The following is a 12,444-nucleotide window of genomic DNA, read 5'->3' on the forward strand; positions in this document are numbered from 1 at the left end:
CACGCACACTCTGCCAACACAATGCCTCTGCCCCCTCACACTCCTTATCCAAACCTCTGTGTTCCTGATCACATTCCCTGCCTTCAGTTTTCTCAGTACATCAGCACCCTTGGGCCAGGGCAGCATTGTACGCATTTGCATTTCATCAACCTAGAAAGAGGCATACTTGTTGATGTGGGGTGAACTTTCCAGGGGAACTTTGCTGGATTTTTTGTTGTTGTTTTCTGTAGTAGTCATTTGCTGGCTCTGTTGCTGCTGCTGGTGTTTCTATCAGGAGATTGGGGGATCAGGGCAGTTTGAGACCAGCATGGGGAGACCCCCCATCTCAGAAAAACAAGATAAAAAGAAGAAAGAAGGGAAAGATACTCAGAGAGGTTGGGTTTTATTGTGCAGGCAGTAATGGACACAGTGCTGCTGCAACCGTTTCCTGATCCTGCACCGTGGAAACACAATGCTGCTGCCTGCACTGCAAGGATTCTGAGCTATTTGTGATCTGTTTTTGTTCAGGGTAAAAAGTATCTTATTAGATTGTAAAGAGTCAGCATGTGCCTCATAAAACATCCAAATGTAAGTTTAAAGATTTCCCCCTTCTCAGGTTGTTGATACATAGCCACAGCAGAATGTTTGGGCTTCTTTAGTTGCCCTGATGAGATGCTCACCATAGCCTCAGCTCATTTCCAGGATGTACACAAACGAGGCACTTGACATCTGCTTCTGCTTTGTTTCCTAAGGTATAACATTTGAATTTGGCCCCTTTAATCATGCTCAGCACTCTGTCTAAGTAGCTTTCCATGATTTGTATACAAAAGTCACTTCCCAGGAGAGGAAGGCTCATGAGCTTGAAGTGTGCACACCACTAACAGCAGAGACCTTCAGTTTGGAAGTAATTTGAAAGAAATGAGCACAGTTTTGAAAAGAGAAATTGGAACCACATTTAAAGGTATTTACATGAAATGAGAAAGATGTTTGTCAGCCTTTCTGTGTGTGACTTTATAACTTCCAGGATGGGTTTCTTTCTTCTATAGTAGAAATGAAAAAAAAAAATTTTAAAGTTTTGAAATCTAAAGTAATGCGTATTAATATGCTTTAAAGAAGTTAGTAATAAGCCTATCTTAGTGATTCAGAAGGTTTAGAAATACCGTTGTAGTGCAATGAGATGGCTCTGCAGATAAAGGGGCTTGCTGACAAACCTGAGTTCAGTCCCCAGGATGCACACAGTGTAAGGAGAGCCAAGGCCTGCGAGATATCCTCTGGCTACCCACACTTGTGATGTGGTATACAAGTACCCACACTTTTTACACATACGCACCACTTTTTAAAATATAAAAATACAGCTCAGCATGGTGATGCAGAATATTTTCCCCATCTTAAAATGCAGCATGTTCAAAGAGAATAACATTTTCCCCTTGTGTTTCAGCTTGACTATAGTATTTTTATTTGTGGTCAAAGTAATTTTTTTTTCAAAACCAAAAATGACACAGTTTTAGGGATGTGGTGATAGATCACTGAAGATGGTATTCCTCGACAGGAAGAGGCACCTATTTCTGGGTCACAGGAAGCCCCCCCCCCCCCCCCCCCCCCGGTGGTCCTCTGCAGAGCCTGGAGCAGCTGGGCTGCCTGAAGCTTACTAGGCTGACAGTGCTTGTGTGAGCCCTTCCCCACCATGCCTTTCTCCTCACCTGCCTGTGTGTCAGATCTCCTTCCTTTTTCCTGTTGGCCCTTCACTGCAGGCTCGCAGTGTGGTCTTGGAGTATTACTATGCCTTGTGGCCACTGCCTGGAAGGTCATTGATGCTGGACTTTAGACCACTGTACACATACATCTATCTCTAGTAGAAAAACTTATTTTAAGCAGCTTTTTCCACACAGGATCTGACAACCAACCTGGGGGTCCTCTTAGTGTTCTTCTTTAGGAGGACACAGGTCCCCTCCAGGGAAGTGAGTTGTTGATGACACTCCCCTTCCCTTGAAGTATAGGGCTCACTGCTCCACCTTCTTGTGGAGAATCCCATGAGGCACAGAATGCCCAGCTTTCTCAGAGACTCTGCTCCTTTTCACTTGTGGGAAGAGAGAGTAGGAATCTGAAGCAAGAAGACTCTCAGTTGGAGGCCAAGGCCCAACCTTTACCCCACCTTTATTTGCACTGTTGAGGAATTTTCAGCCCAAGGAATGGCTTCAATTCCCCAGCCTTGGCCAATGAAGGGTCATGGGTTGGGTGTGGGGAGTAGCAGACCCCACGGTGGGCTGGCAACTTTACTTTCTAGAGCTGGTTGAGAGAGCACTTTTTAACTTACTTGGGGCAGAGGAGTAGTTGCCAGCTCATCAGTTCACCTTCCCTGGTTCTCAGAAGCAGGCTTTTTGGAAAGGCCTGGGCGTCATCTTTTCTTGTGATAGTGAGCTCTGTTAGACTTTGTCTACACATTATGTATATATGAATAGTCTTCATAGCATATGCTCTACTGCACTATTTCTAGAGGGAAAAAAAACAATCTAATTTTTAATCGATAGAAGAATGTATTTCCTAAACAGTCCATACTGGAGGATGTCCCCCCGCCCCTTAAAATTAGATAGAATAAAATCTGGTTGGAAGAGGTTAATAAATATTAATTCAAACCATGTGGGATCATTTTTATTTGTCAGCTTTTGGGTTGACATTTTCTTCGGGGTTAGCTCACCTACAGTTCCAGGTTAACCAGTCGTGGGTGGCACTCTGGCCAGGTTAAGCCATCAGTCCACATAGCTGTGATTTGACTCTCTCTCTGTGTGGGTGTATGTGTGTGTAATTGGTGGGGCAGCTTATGGCTGATCAGTAATATGTGTGAAAGTGGGGGGCAACTTGTAACTGATCACTGATGTGTGTGTGTGAGTGAGGAGCAGCTTGTGTCTGATCACTAGTATATGTGAGAGTGTGTGAAAGAGAGTGACTGAAGAGTTGAGGGGGCAGCTTGTGGCTCATCATTGATGTGTGTGACAGACCTTCAGAAACTGCTCCTGATGCATGTGGGAAGGTGGAAGGGTCATGGCCCAGTGGCCAGTGTGATGGGTGCAGGGTATGGTAGCTCCCTGAGTGGAGGAGAAAACAGTTTCAAGTCTGAGGAGACTGGCCTTGCTTGTGCCTTTGCTGCAGTGAAGCAAGCAAGCCCTTGACAGGATCTCTTTTTGTAGTGAGTAGTAAAGGATCCCCCCCCCCATCTTCAAAGTGGATATAAATAAATGTAAGCATGGTTACCATTAAAAATAAATGTGAAAATATTTTCCCACTTTAGTCTGCTGCCTTACATGGTCAAGTACTTCCAGCGTGGATTTAGAGAGCTCGCTCCTGCAGTTTGGAGGCATGGTTGGCAGCAGCGCCCTCTTGTGGGGAAATAACATCCTGCTTTTTCCATGTGTACATTTCTGTTAAAAATCAGTGTGTAAAAACATCTTCACAAAAAGTGCTTTCTGACTGGACCCCACTATCAACCAGGTTCTAAAAGAAAAAATAGTGAGGAGGATGGGGAGGGTGGAATTCTGAGAGCCAGAAAATGTTTCTGAGCACTCCCTGTTACAATATTTTTTCAGAAGTGTAAATTATCTATCATCCATCCATTTATCCATCCGAGGAGACTTACTCTGGAGCCCTAGCTGGCTCAGAACTTGCTGTATAGACTAGTCTGGCCTCTCTCTTGAAATCCTGAGATAGAAGGTGTTGATAGACTTAGAGACTGTTCCTTAGGTTGAACAGGAGCCAGAGGTCTTTCAGGGTGTAGTATCGAGGGCACCAGCTTAATTCCTGCTCTGGGGTCATGGGTAACATGTTTGGGGGGAGCACCCTTCCCTCCCCCAGGGGCATGGCTGAGAGCACTGCTGGGGTGCTATGCTGCATAGCTCTGAAAACACCCACACAAATGATGCAAGGCACATCCAGCCCAGCAAAGGTCAGTCCCCATTTAGTTAATGTCATGTGCTTCTGATGTCTTCTGAAGTGTTAAAACACTGCCAGACTTCCCAGGTGCCGTTCGGATTTGAAGTGGATGTTTGAGGAGCACCTTTGCTGACGTTGGCATCTAGAGCCTTAAATGCCTACTTTGACATAATTATCTGTGTGTATGGAGATGTCAGGGGTGGGGGCACATGGCACACATGTGAAAGTCAGGACAGAGCTATAGAGTCCATTCTTCTCTCCTACTTTACTTGGGTCACCAGCTTACATGACAAACCTCTTGGTCTGCTGAGCCATTTTGCCAGCCCAAGTGTTTTCATTTTTTGTTGGGTATGTTTTTGGGATTTGTTTGTTTTGGTTTTTCAAGACAGGGTTTCACTGTGTAGCCCCGGCTGTACTGGAACTCACTCTGAAGACCAGGCTGCCCTCAAACTCACAGAGATCCACCTGCCTTCCTTCTGAGTGCTGGGATTAAAGGCATGCGCCGCCACCACCACTACCACCACCCCCAGCTGTTTCTTGGTTTTTTTTGAGACAGTATCTCACTGTGAAGACCAGGGTAGCATCCAACTCAGAGATTCCTCTGCCTCTGCCTCTGCCTCCTGAGCACTAAGGTTAAAGGTGTGTTCCATGACACCCAGGGTAACAGTCTCTTCATTTTTAAGGGTTATAATAAAATATATTAACATATAGTAAGGGCAGTGTTAAAATAACAAATAACATGGTATTTCTGTACATAGAACAGGACCAAAACAGTCAACTCAGCACCCTGGGGAGGGGGGGGAAGGGCTGGAGCGGGGACCACAGTTAGTTATTTCAGGTACTGTCAACCCAAGCATCTGCACTGTGTGCCTCCCAACCTCTCCTTTGGGAGCACCACTTGTTGTCCTTGCTCTGTTGTCCAATGTACAGTATGTCACATCACACATTTCATAGTAAACGTTTTCCCAGCGCTGAAATTTTGACAATGCCATTTCTTTGGGGGTCTGCCCTTATAAACACGGCACTGACTTCCAGCAAGGGAAGGGTAGCATTAGAAAGCAGGAAGAAGCCGCTGTCCTGCTTTCTAGCACCTAGCACTGCCCATTGGCTATAGGTGGCTAGGCTGTGGTGCACACCCACAGTCCATCTGGGATCATCTTGCTACTCTAGGACTGTTTAGAGGGGGCCTATAGAATTAGAAAGACAGAAGTGCTGTGCCCACACTTCCCGACCACGCTCTGATTGCTTAGCTTTGCTCTCCATACAGGTGTTTGTAAATGCAGATTTTAGGATTCATTGGAAAGCAGGACTTGTGGAGGGGCCACATTATAGAATATTTTTAATGCAGTTTTGTTCCTCTGAGGTACATTCAGTAACAGAAACTAGGCCAACAAGTTATTGACAATTAGTGGTCCTTTGGGACTCTGCTTTAATGAATAGATAAGAATGATTTGTAATTAGCATAATAATTATATGCAAATGAAGGCTTCTGAATTGCTCTAAAACACTTCTGAACTGTTTAAACAGCCCTCCTGAGATCTTGTTACTCTATTAATTTGTGTAGCAAATCTTTTTTTCATAGATCATGCAAAGATAAACTTCAGCCCGGCCCCTATGCTAGTGATTATGAATTCCAAGGTGGAAGGACCTGAATTAATGAGATTTACTTATACTGTATTAATGGTACTCTGTGGGAACCTGCAAGGGTGAGGAGTCACTGGGGAGATGTAATTAAAAACAGAAAAGAAAGCTGCTGATTGGAAAATAACTGTTGAAATCAGTTTCTTAAACAAGTTAGTAAATGTTATTTCTTTCTCTGTTATTTGCTATGGTAACATTCAAGGAAAACACTTTTTTAAGCAGGCTGGCCTGGAGTATGGCTTGCATTCTGTCAACTCCACACATATAGTCAGTCAGCGTGGGGACTAGAGACATTTTCTTTCCTTTTTTTCTAAGGGCCATAACCTTTAAAACAGGGTAGAGTGGTGCTGATAATTGTCTTCACATTTCATTTGGCCTCTCTCCCTAAGCTTTGCTGAATTGATCAGTAGTACCCATGCACTTTAAACTTAGTGATTATCTATGTGCTGTTTGAATAGACACCTAATTAATCATCGAATGCTAAAGTAGAATATTTGATAGCAGGCTGCAAGATCCTAACGTTTACTTTGTAAAACTCCCTGTGGGCAGAGGGTTATATGGGCTGAACCTGGTCTTTATGAGCAAGTGTCGGGCAGTTGCTAAGGCTGGTACTTTTGAGTAGCTGTTCCCGTCTCTGCTTACCTTCACCTGTGCTAGCCCAGGCACACTTGAAGCAGTTTCTGGTGTCTGGGGCTCATCTTGATATTCCACAGCTGTCAGGAAACTCACCTCCTACTCCCTTCCCCATTCATAATCATGCGTTAAATCTAGGCTCAAGGACATATTTAGGTTGGCTTATCAAAGGTTTTATACTTAATGTTTTGGGGACAGCCACTATGCTAAAAGATTCATAAAACTAATATTCTTTGTCTTCAAAATTAATCTGGTTTCTATTGAGAGTTTCTGTTGCAAGTGGCAGTCGGTAACAGATGTGTGCCCGAGAGGTTGTACAGCTTTCCTGTTCCAGGGCAGAACAGTTCCTTATACGAATTTAATGACTGTGTTCTGCGACTCCAGTGTGGAGACATTAATCCACTTATTTACCATATCATACTTTGTTTTGTTCTCCAAGGGAATCTTGACTTCCATTCGCCTTCATTTTTACTTAAATAAGAGTTTCAGTGACATAGCATTGGTTAGCACTGATCCAAATGTGTCTTGTGCTCATGTCATTTGGGCACCATTGTTGGCGGAGCAAGTACTGTCTCGGAAGGCGCACCTAGCTAGATAATGATGGTTTCACCAGGCCTTTATCCTGACCAGGCCTCTGGGCATTGTCTAGATAATTAAAATTAGATCACAAAAAAATGTTACGCACAGCACACCTTAGTATAGTAAGATTTTGCTCCATTTAAATCTGATTTTAAAACCTTTTTTAAGTGTGTTTCCTTGGCCTAGTGAATTTGTTGGGTTTTTTTTCCCAAGGATTATAGAAAGTGCATAGCAGATTCAGGCTTCAGAATACCCAGGAGCTGAAGACTCAAGTAGACTGCAGCTGTCTTCAACCACAGTATTCTAAAAGAACTAATGAGATGAGAAGCCTGCAGCTGGTGGCAAGCACAATAAACCATGAGCCAGGGGCTTCTCTTCATCAGAGCCTCCCTTTCCCCCTGGGATCCCAGAGGAGACAGAATACTAACAAAGCCAGCAGGCTGTCTCATTCCACACTATTGCTCATTTGCAGCTGTAATTGGTAGCTGAGGTTGCATTCTGTATGCTGAAACTGTCATACATGAAGGAATATATTTGTTCGTTGTGATATGGATATAAATCGACCAGTTTCCAAATCCAGAGACCAAATCAGATACCCAACAATAAAACTCAACAAGAAGATACTATTCAAAAAAGAAATTAATGTTTATTGTAGAAATCTAAAATTGGGCTTGTGAAGACTACATCCGATTCCTGCCTTTTTATATCATGCTCCTTAATCCAACTGATTAAACATTTACGAATTCAAACCAGCAGTGTCTAGATTTTGACGAGGTGCATTATTCTCACCTGTCAGGGTTAAGGTGTCATTGTTAATAATTGGGTTATGTTACATTTTCAGTATAATATCTGTAATGTTTGCTGCTTTGTACTCGAGAGAAAAACAAAGAAGAGAAGATTTCTATGTAGCCACCTCAGGAAGAAACACTAGGATACCCCTGGTGCTGGGGCCGGCTTCTTGGGTTTTTACATGTTTACTTTCTGAGGTTGCTGACACCTATGGCTGCCCTGTGGTACAGTTATGTAAGCCAGGGCAGAGATCAAAGAGTTCAGGACTGGAGAGATGGCTCAATCTTCCAGAAGACCAGGGTTCAATTCCTATCACCCACATAGTGGTTCACAATCTTCTGTAGTTCCAGTTTCAGGGGATCCAGTGCCACCTTCTAGCCTCTGAGGGCAATGTATGCGCGTGGGGTACATAGATACACATAAAATGAACAGAGAGTCTGTTTGAAGTCCGGGTATTGGGAGCTAGCTGTGTCAGTTCCTCACTGGATGGTAAGCTTCGTGATGCATTTTAGAAAAGCAGCCATGGCTGCCTTGCATTGATGAAGGCTTGCAGGTGTGCCTTCTGAAGTGGTGTCAGATCTAGAGTGAGGCTTTCACAAGGTTTTCAGTGTCTAGTTTCTGTATCTACTGTAGATGGGTTCTGTAGATGCGTGACATGTCTGCCTCGCATGGAGCTAGGGTAGAAGACAGTGGGGTATCTCTATTCTCTAGTTGATGCCCTTGCTGGTCAGAATTTAAACCAAGTTCCTCCTTCTTCATAAATTGCTTGGCCCTAATGTATGGACTGCCTTTATTTAATGCCATTGGTTTTATTGTGTACACTTCATTGTGTGTTTACTTATTCTTCCCATGGGTGTGGGCAGGTTTAAAGTTCTGCAGCACCTCCGCAGTTTTCCATACTCAAAATCTTGTTCCCCTCTTTTCTTTCACAGTTTAATGCATCCAAAATCAGGTTTTGTCTCCCTGCTATGACATGTATTAGCTTTCCATGTCTTTATTATTAATGGCACATAAAACAATAGTACAACCTATAGCTGTCAGCTACATACATGTAGAAATGTAGCGTTTACTATTCAATTCCCTTACAGTTTAGGTTTTGTAAAAAGAAAAGAAAAACATGGCTGGTATGGTCATGGCCATATCACACCCTAGTCCATAAGAAAAAAGGGGTATGGGTTCTCACAGATCAGTCATGGCCAGCCTGCTGGGCATTAGACTGACAATTAGAAATTAATTGTTGAAATATTTTAAACATGGTGTGCCTTTTTTTCTACTTTTGTTTTTGTTTTGTGAGACAGGGTTTCTGTCTTAACACTCATTCTGTAGACCAGACTGGCCTCGAACTCACAAAGAGCTGCCTGCCTCTGCCACTCCTCCCTGGCTTCTTTCTACTTCAATATGAAGGCCACTTGTCTCTTGGAAGGGGGTGTGTTCTTGACTGGTTTTGTTCAGTTTCAATTTTGACTGAATGTTCTCTCTTGGTGGTTAGTACACACTTCTTGAAGTTTGGGTACCTGTTTTGCTTTATTTTGTCTTGTATGCCTCTTTCAACTAGGCTGACATTAGGGACTAGCCCTGTGTTCTGGCCCTTATCATCCCGTGGTAGCTGTTACAGGGACTTTGATGGAGGGAAATGGTGCTGGAAGTGTTTGTTTGATGGAACGACGATTTTTAGTTTGGGAGGGGGTGGGCTTTAATTCGAGCCTCTGCTTTAGAAGAGAATGGTTTGGAGGCTTACAGGTATGTTTTTGTTCAGGTAGCTTCTGCTTGTGAGTGTAAGTTTTGGGATCACTTGTTCAGTTGCTTCTTTCCTGGATCTGAGGAAGCATGCCAGTTTTTTATGATGCAGGTGTGAACTAGAGTCTGCGAATTTATCCCAGCTGGCAGAGATCGAAGTCACTGCTGTTGTGACCAAACAGGTGGAGTGATTCTGGTTCTGGTTGTCCTGCCCCTGGGGAGCAGCTCATCCCTGTGTCCTTTCTTTCAAATGCTGACTGGCCTCATGTCCTGGGCATACCACATTAACTATTTCAAATCATTGAGACCTAGTGAAGCCAGCAGGTTCACATGTTTAATAATTTCAGCCCTTTCTGTAGCTCCTGAGACAGTGCTGAGATGGCCTTCCAGTCGAGTCCAGGGTCACATGTTTACCCCAGCATGCTTCTTTTTTTTTTTTTTTTTTCTTTTTCTTTTTCTTTTTTTGAGACAAGGGTTTCTCTGTAATGCTTTAGAGGTTGTCCTGTAGACCTGGCTGGCCTTGAACTCACAAAGATCGCCTGCCTCTGCCTCCCCAGTGCTGGGACTAAAGGTGTGAGCCACCAACGCCCAGCATTTCCCAGCATGCTTCTTAAAGGTTTAGTTTTTCCCTAATCCTCACTCCTTTTCTTTTATAACCCTCCCTAGGAATTATTAGCACGCCATATGCCTTTACTAACTGGTCACTTCTAAATGACCATTGCCAGTGTGTCTTCTTCACTTTGGGGAAGTTTGTGTTGTATTGTGGAGCATGCTCCTTGCATGCTTTGCTTGACAGGCTCTTACCTAAGAATTGCAGTTTTCAGCCAGGGTTTCCCCTCAGCCTTGTCTGGGCCCTCTCTGCAGTGTTTGTGCCCTTCACAAATGCTATGTAGACCTTGGGCCCCAGGAGCCATCCTGGAAGAGGCACAGTCTCCAGGCTTTAGACTGACCCCTGGGCTTATGTCTTGACAGTTAGTGAAGTTCCCGCCATTTGTTCATACTCTAAACATAAATTTACTTCTATGGAGGAGATGAAGAGAGGAGGGGAGAGGGACAGGCACTTTAGACAAGTGATTTAATTCATTTCCTACAATTTGTCAGGCCAGATGCACTGAAAGAAATAGCTATGTGTGTGAGTTGTAGATTTGGGGGTCACCTGTGCTCACACACGCTGTCTCTGCCTCTCATGACAGTGAGGGACTTAGAGGACACAGATCCAACAGGGAAAGAGGGAAGCGCAGCAACGGGGCCTGTGGTCTGCTCTAGTGTAGTAGTGACTCACAGTGTCAGAAGCAGCCTACGGTCATTTACCATGTGCAGGTGTTGTCGACCGTGAGGTGAGCAGGCTTTAGTTCTTAAGCGTGTCAGCCCGAAAACCATTAAACGCTTCAGCATAGCATCTAGCCTTGGTGGGCTGCTGTCACTCAACACTCCTAATTACATAGTTGAGATAAAAGTTTAAAAAGTAATGGGATGCAAACTGCAGGTGCTGTGTGTGGACCATTTCCCCTGTGTAAAAACACAGGGGGTTGTAGCTGCAGAAAGCTGCCTGGCAAGGTTAAACAACAGTTTCTGGTTTTCTTCTTCATCTCTGACTCTATTTTGCTTTACAGGACTACAAACCTGATGAAGACCCTGCGTTATTCCATTCAGTCAAGACCAAGAGAGGCCCCCTGGGACCTAACTGGAAGGTATTGGCTGCCAAACATGCTGACAAGTGGCATCTTGGCAACATAACACTTGACAGGTCCTGAGTCTTAAAGAAGTGGTAGTGTTTAAATGAAAAATAAAAACTGCACAGAGGGTTTTATTTTCGATAAGAATTTAGGGCCATTTGTAGTTGGCCTGTGAGTGTGTGTTGCATTAACAAACAGAACAGAGCCATGCTGTGCTGAGGCACCTGAAGAGAAGCAAATGGTTTGCTCTTGGGGGACTGCAACATCTCCTGGCTCCAGACAATACAGAAATCAGTGTGAAATGAAGGTTTGTAGTGGGGTCTAGTTGGCATCAACTCTAAACAAGTTCCCTCCACTCAGGTATTTCCCTGACCTTTTTGATAGCTATGTTTCTGGAGAGCAGGACACCAGAGCAAGTACTTGTAGTCAGGTAGAGCACACCTTCACTCCACGAAGTGGGAAAAGTAGTTCCAACATGGTGGTGTTGTGTAGTGCTCTACACCAAATGGAATCCCTTAAACAAGGCTTACAGGTTATTCTGATTAGTTTGACAGACTGGGAGGCACATAGAAACCCAAACCTGACCCGAGCAGGTTTTTCACCCTCAAGGTTTTCTTGGCAGCCAAGCTCTAACAGGCTAGTTACAACTTGAGGGAACAGTGCAGTGCTAGCTGCTGCTGTGGATGATCCCTGCACAGCACTGTTAGAACTGCTGTTGGAGCTGTATTGTAAACTGTTGCACATCAGTCAGCTAAAAGGAAGGAGGGATCTGACTTTGTTTCATGTGAAATGAGTCATTGCCGGTTGTGGTTAATCCCAGACCTCAGACAAAGGCAGGCAGACCTCTTGTGAGTACAAGGCCAGCCTGGTCTATGTAGAGTTCTAGGACAGCCAGGGCTACACAGTGAGACCCTATCTTAGCAAGGAAATAAAGAATCATACTTTGTCTTATTTCCACATTCGTTTCCAGGGTAGAGTTCAAACTCTTCCAACCATATATTAATACGACTAGAGACTTAATGCTCAGGAAGTGGTAAATGTCCCACGAGCATCATCTGAGTCCACTCAGAGTTTGCTCTGTGTCCCCACCCTTTCCAGGTTTGTAGCCACATTCTCTAGATACCCCTAGGTCAGGCAGGTGGCTCTCCAAAGTGTGTCCCTGCCGATGTAGCTCTGCCATCTCTGGTGTTGACTCTGGCTAGCATTGCTTTTACAGGGGATGAAGAGCTACAAGGTTTGTGACAAAACCCTGAGTTCTTTTGCCCAGTCACCAGTGTTGGAATATAGATTTTACACACCTGTTAATGGTGGGCCTGTTTTGCTTGAGTGCAGAGCTTTCCCCGTAGGAACTCCTGTGAGGTTTTCCAACCAGCCCTAGAAATACTTTTTTTTTTGGGGGGGCTTGGTTTTTCTGCTTCTTAGGAAGTTAGAATGTTTGTAGCTTGTTCTGGCTTTGTTAGTGACGTGTAATAGTCCTTTACCTCTG

The 12,444-nt window shown here is 44.2% G+C and overlaps 1 protein-coding gene across 3 annotated transcripts in view; it reads left to right on the plus strand.

The window, feature by feature from the left end:
- Pitpnb (phosphatidylinositol transfer protein beta) overlaps positions 1 to 12,444 on the plus strand; it is a 45,574-nt gene that overhangs the window by 17,576 nt on the left and 15,554 nt on the right. For all 3 annotated transcript variants that reach the window (XM_027415919.2, XM_027415918.2, XM_027415920.2), the window contains exon 8: positions 10,896 to 10,973. In XM_027415919.2, the coding sequence (XP_027271720.1) occupies positions 10,896 to 10,973 (78 nt within the window). The remainder of the gene's footprint in view (positions 1 to 10,895; positions 10,974 to 12,444) is intronic.

The sequence above is a fragment of the Cricetulus griseus genome, chromosome 4 (assembly GCF_003668045.3).
Source record: "Cricetulus griseus strain 17A/GY chromosome 4, alternate assembly CriGri-PICRH-1.0, whole genome shotgun sequence".
Lineage (NCBI taxonomy): Eukaryota > Metazoa > Chordata > Mammalia > Rodentia > Cricetidae > Cricetulus > Cricetulus griseus.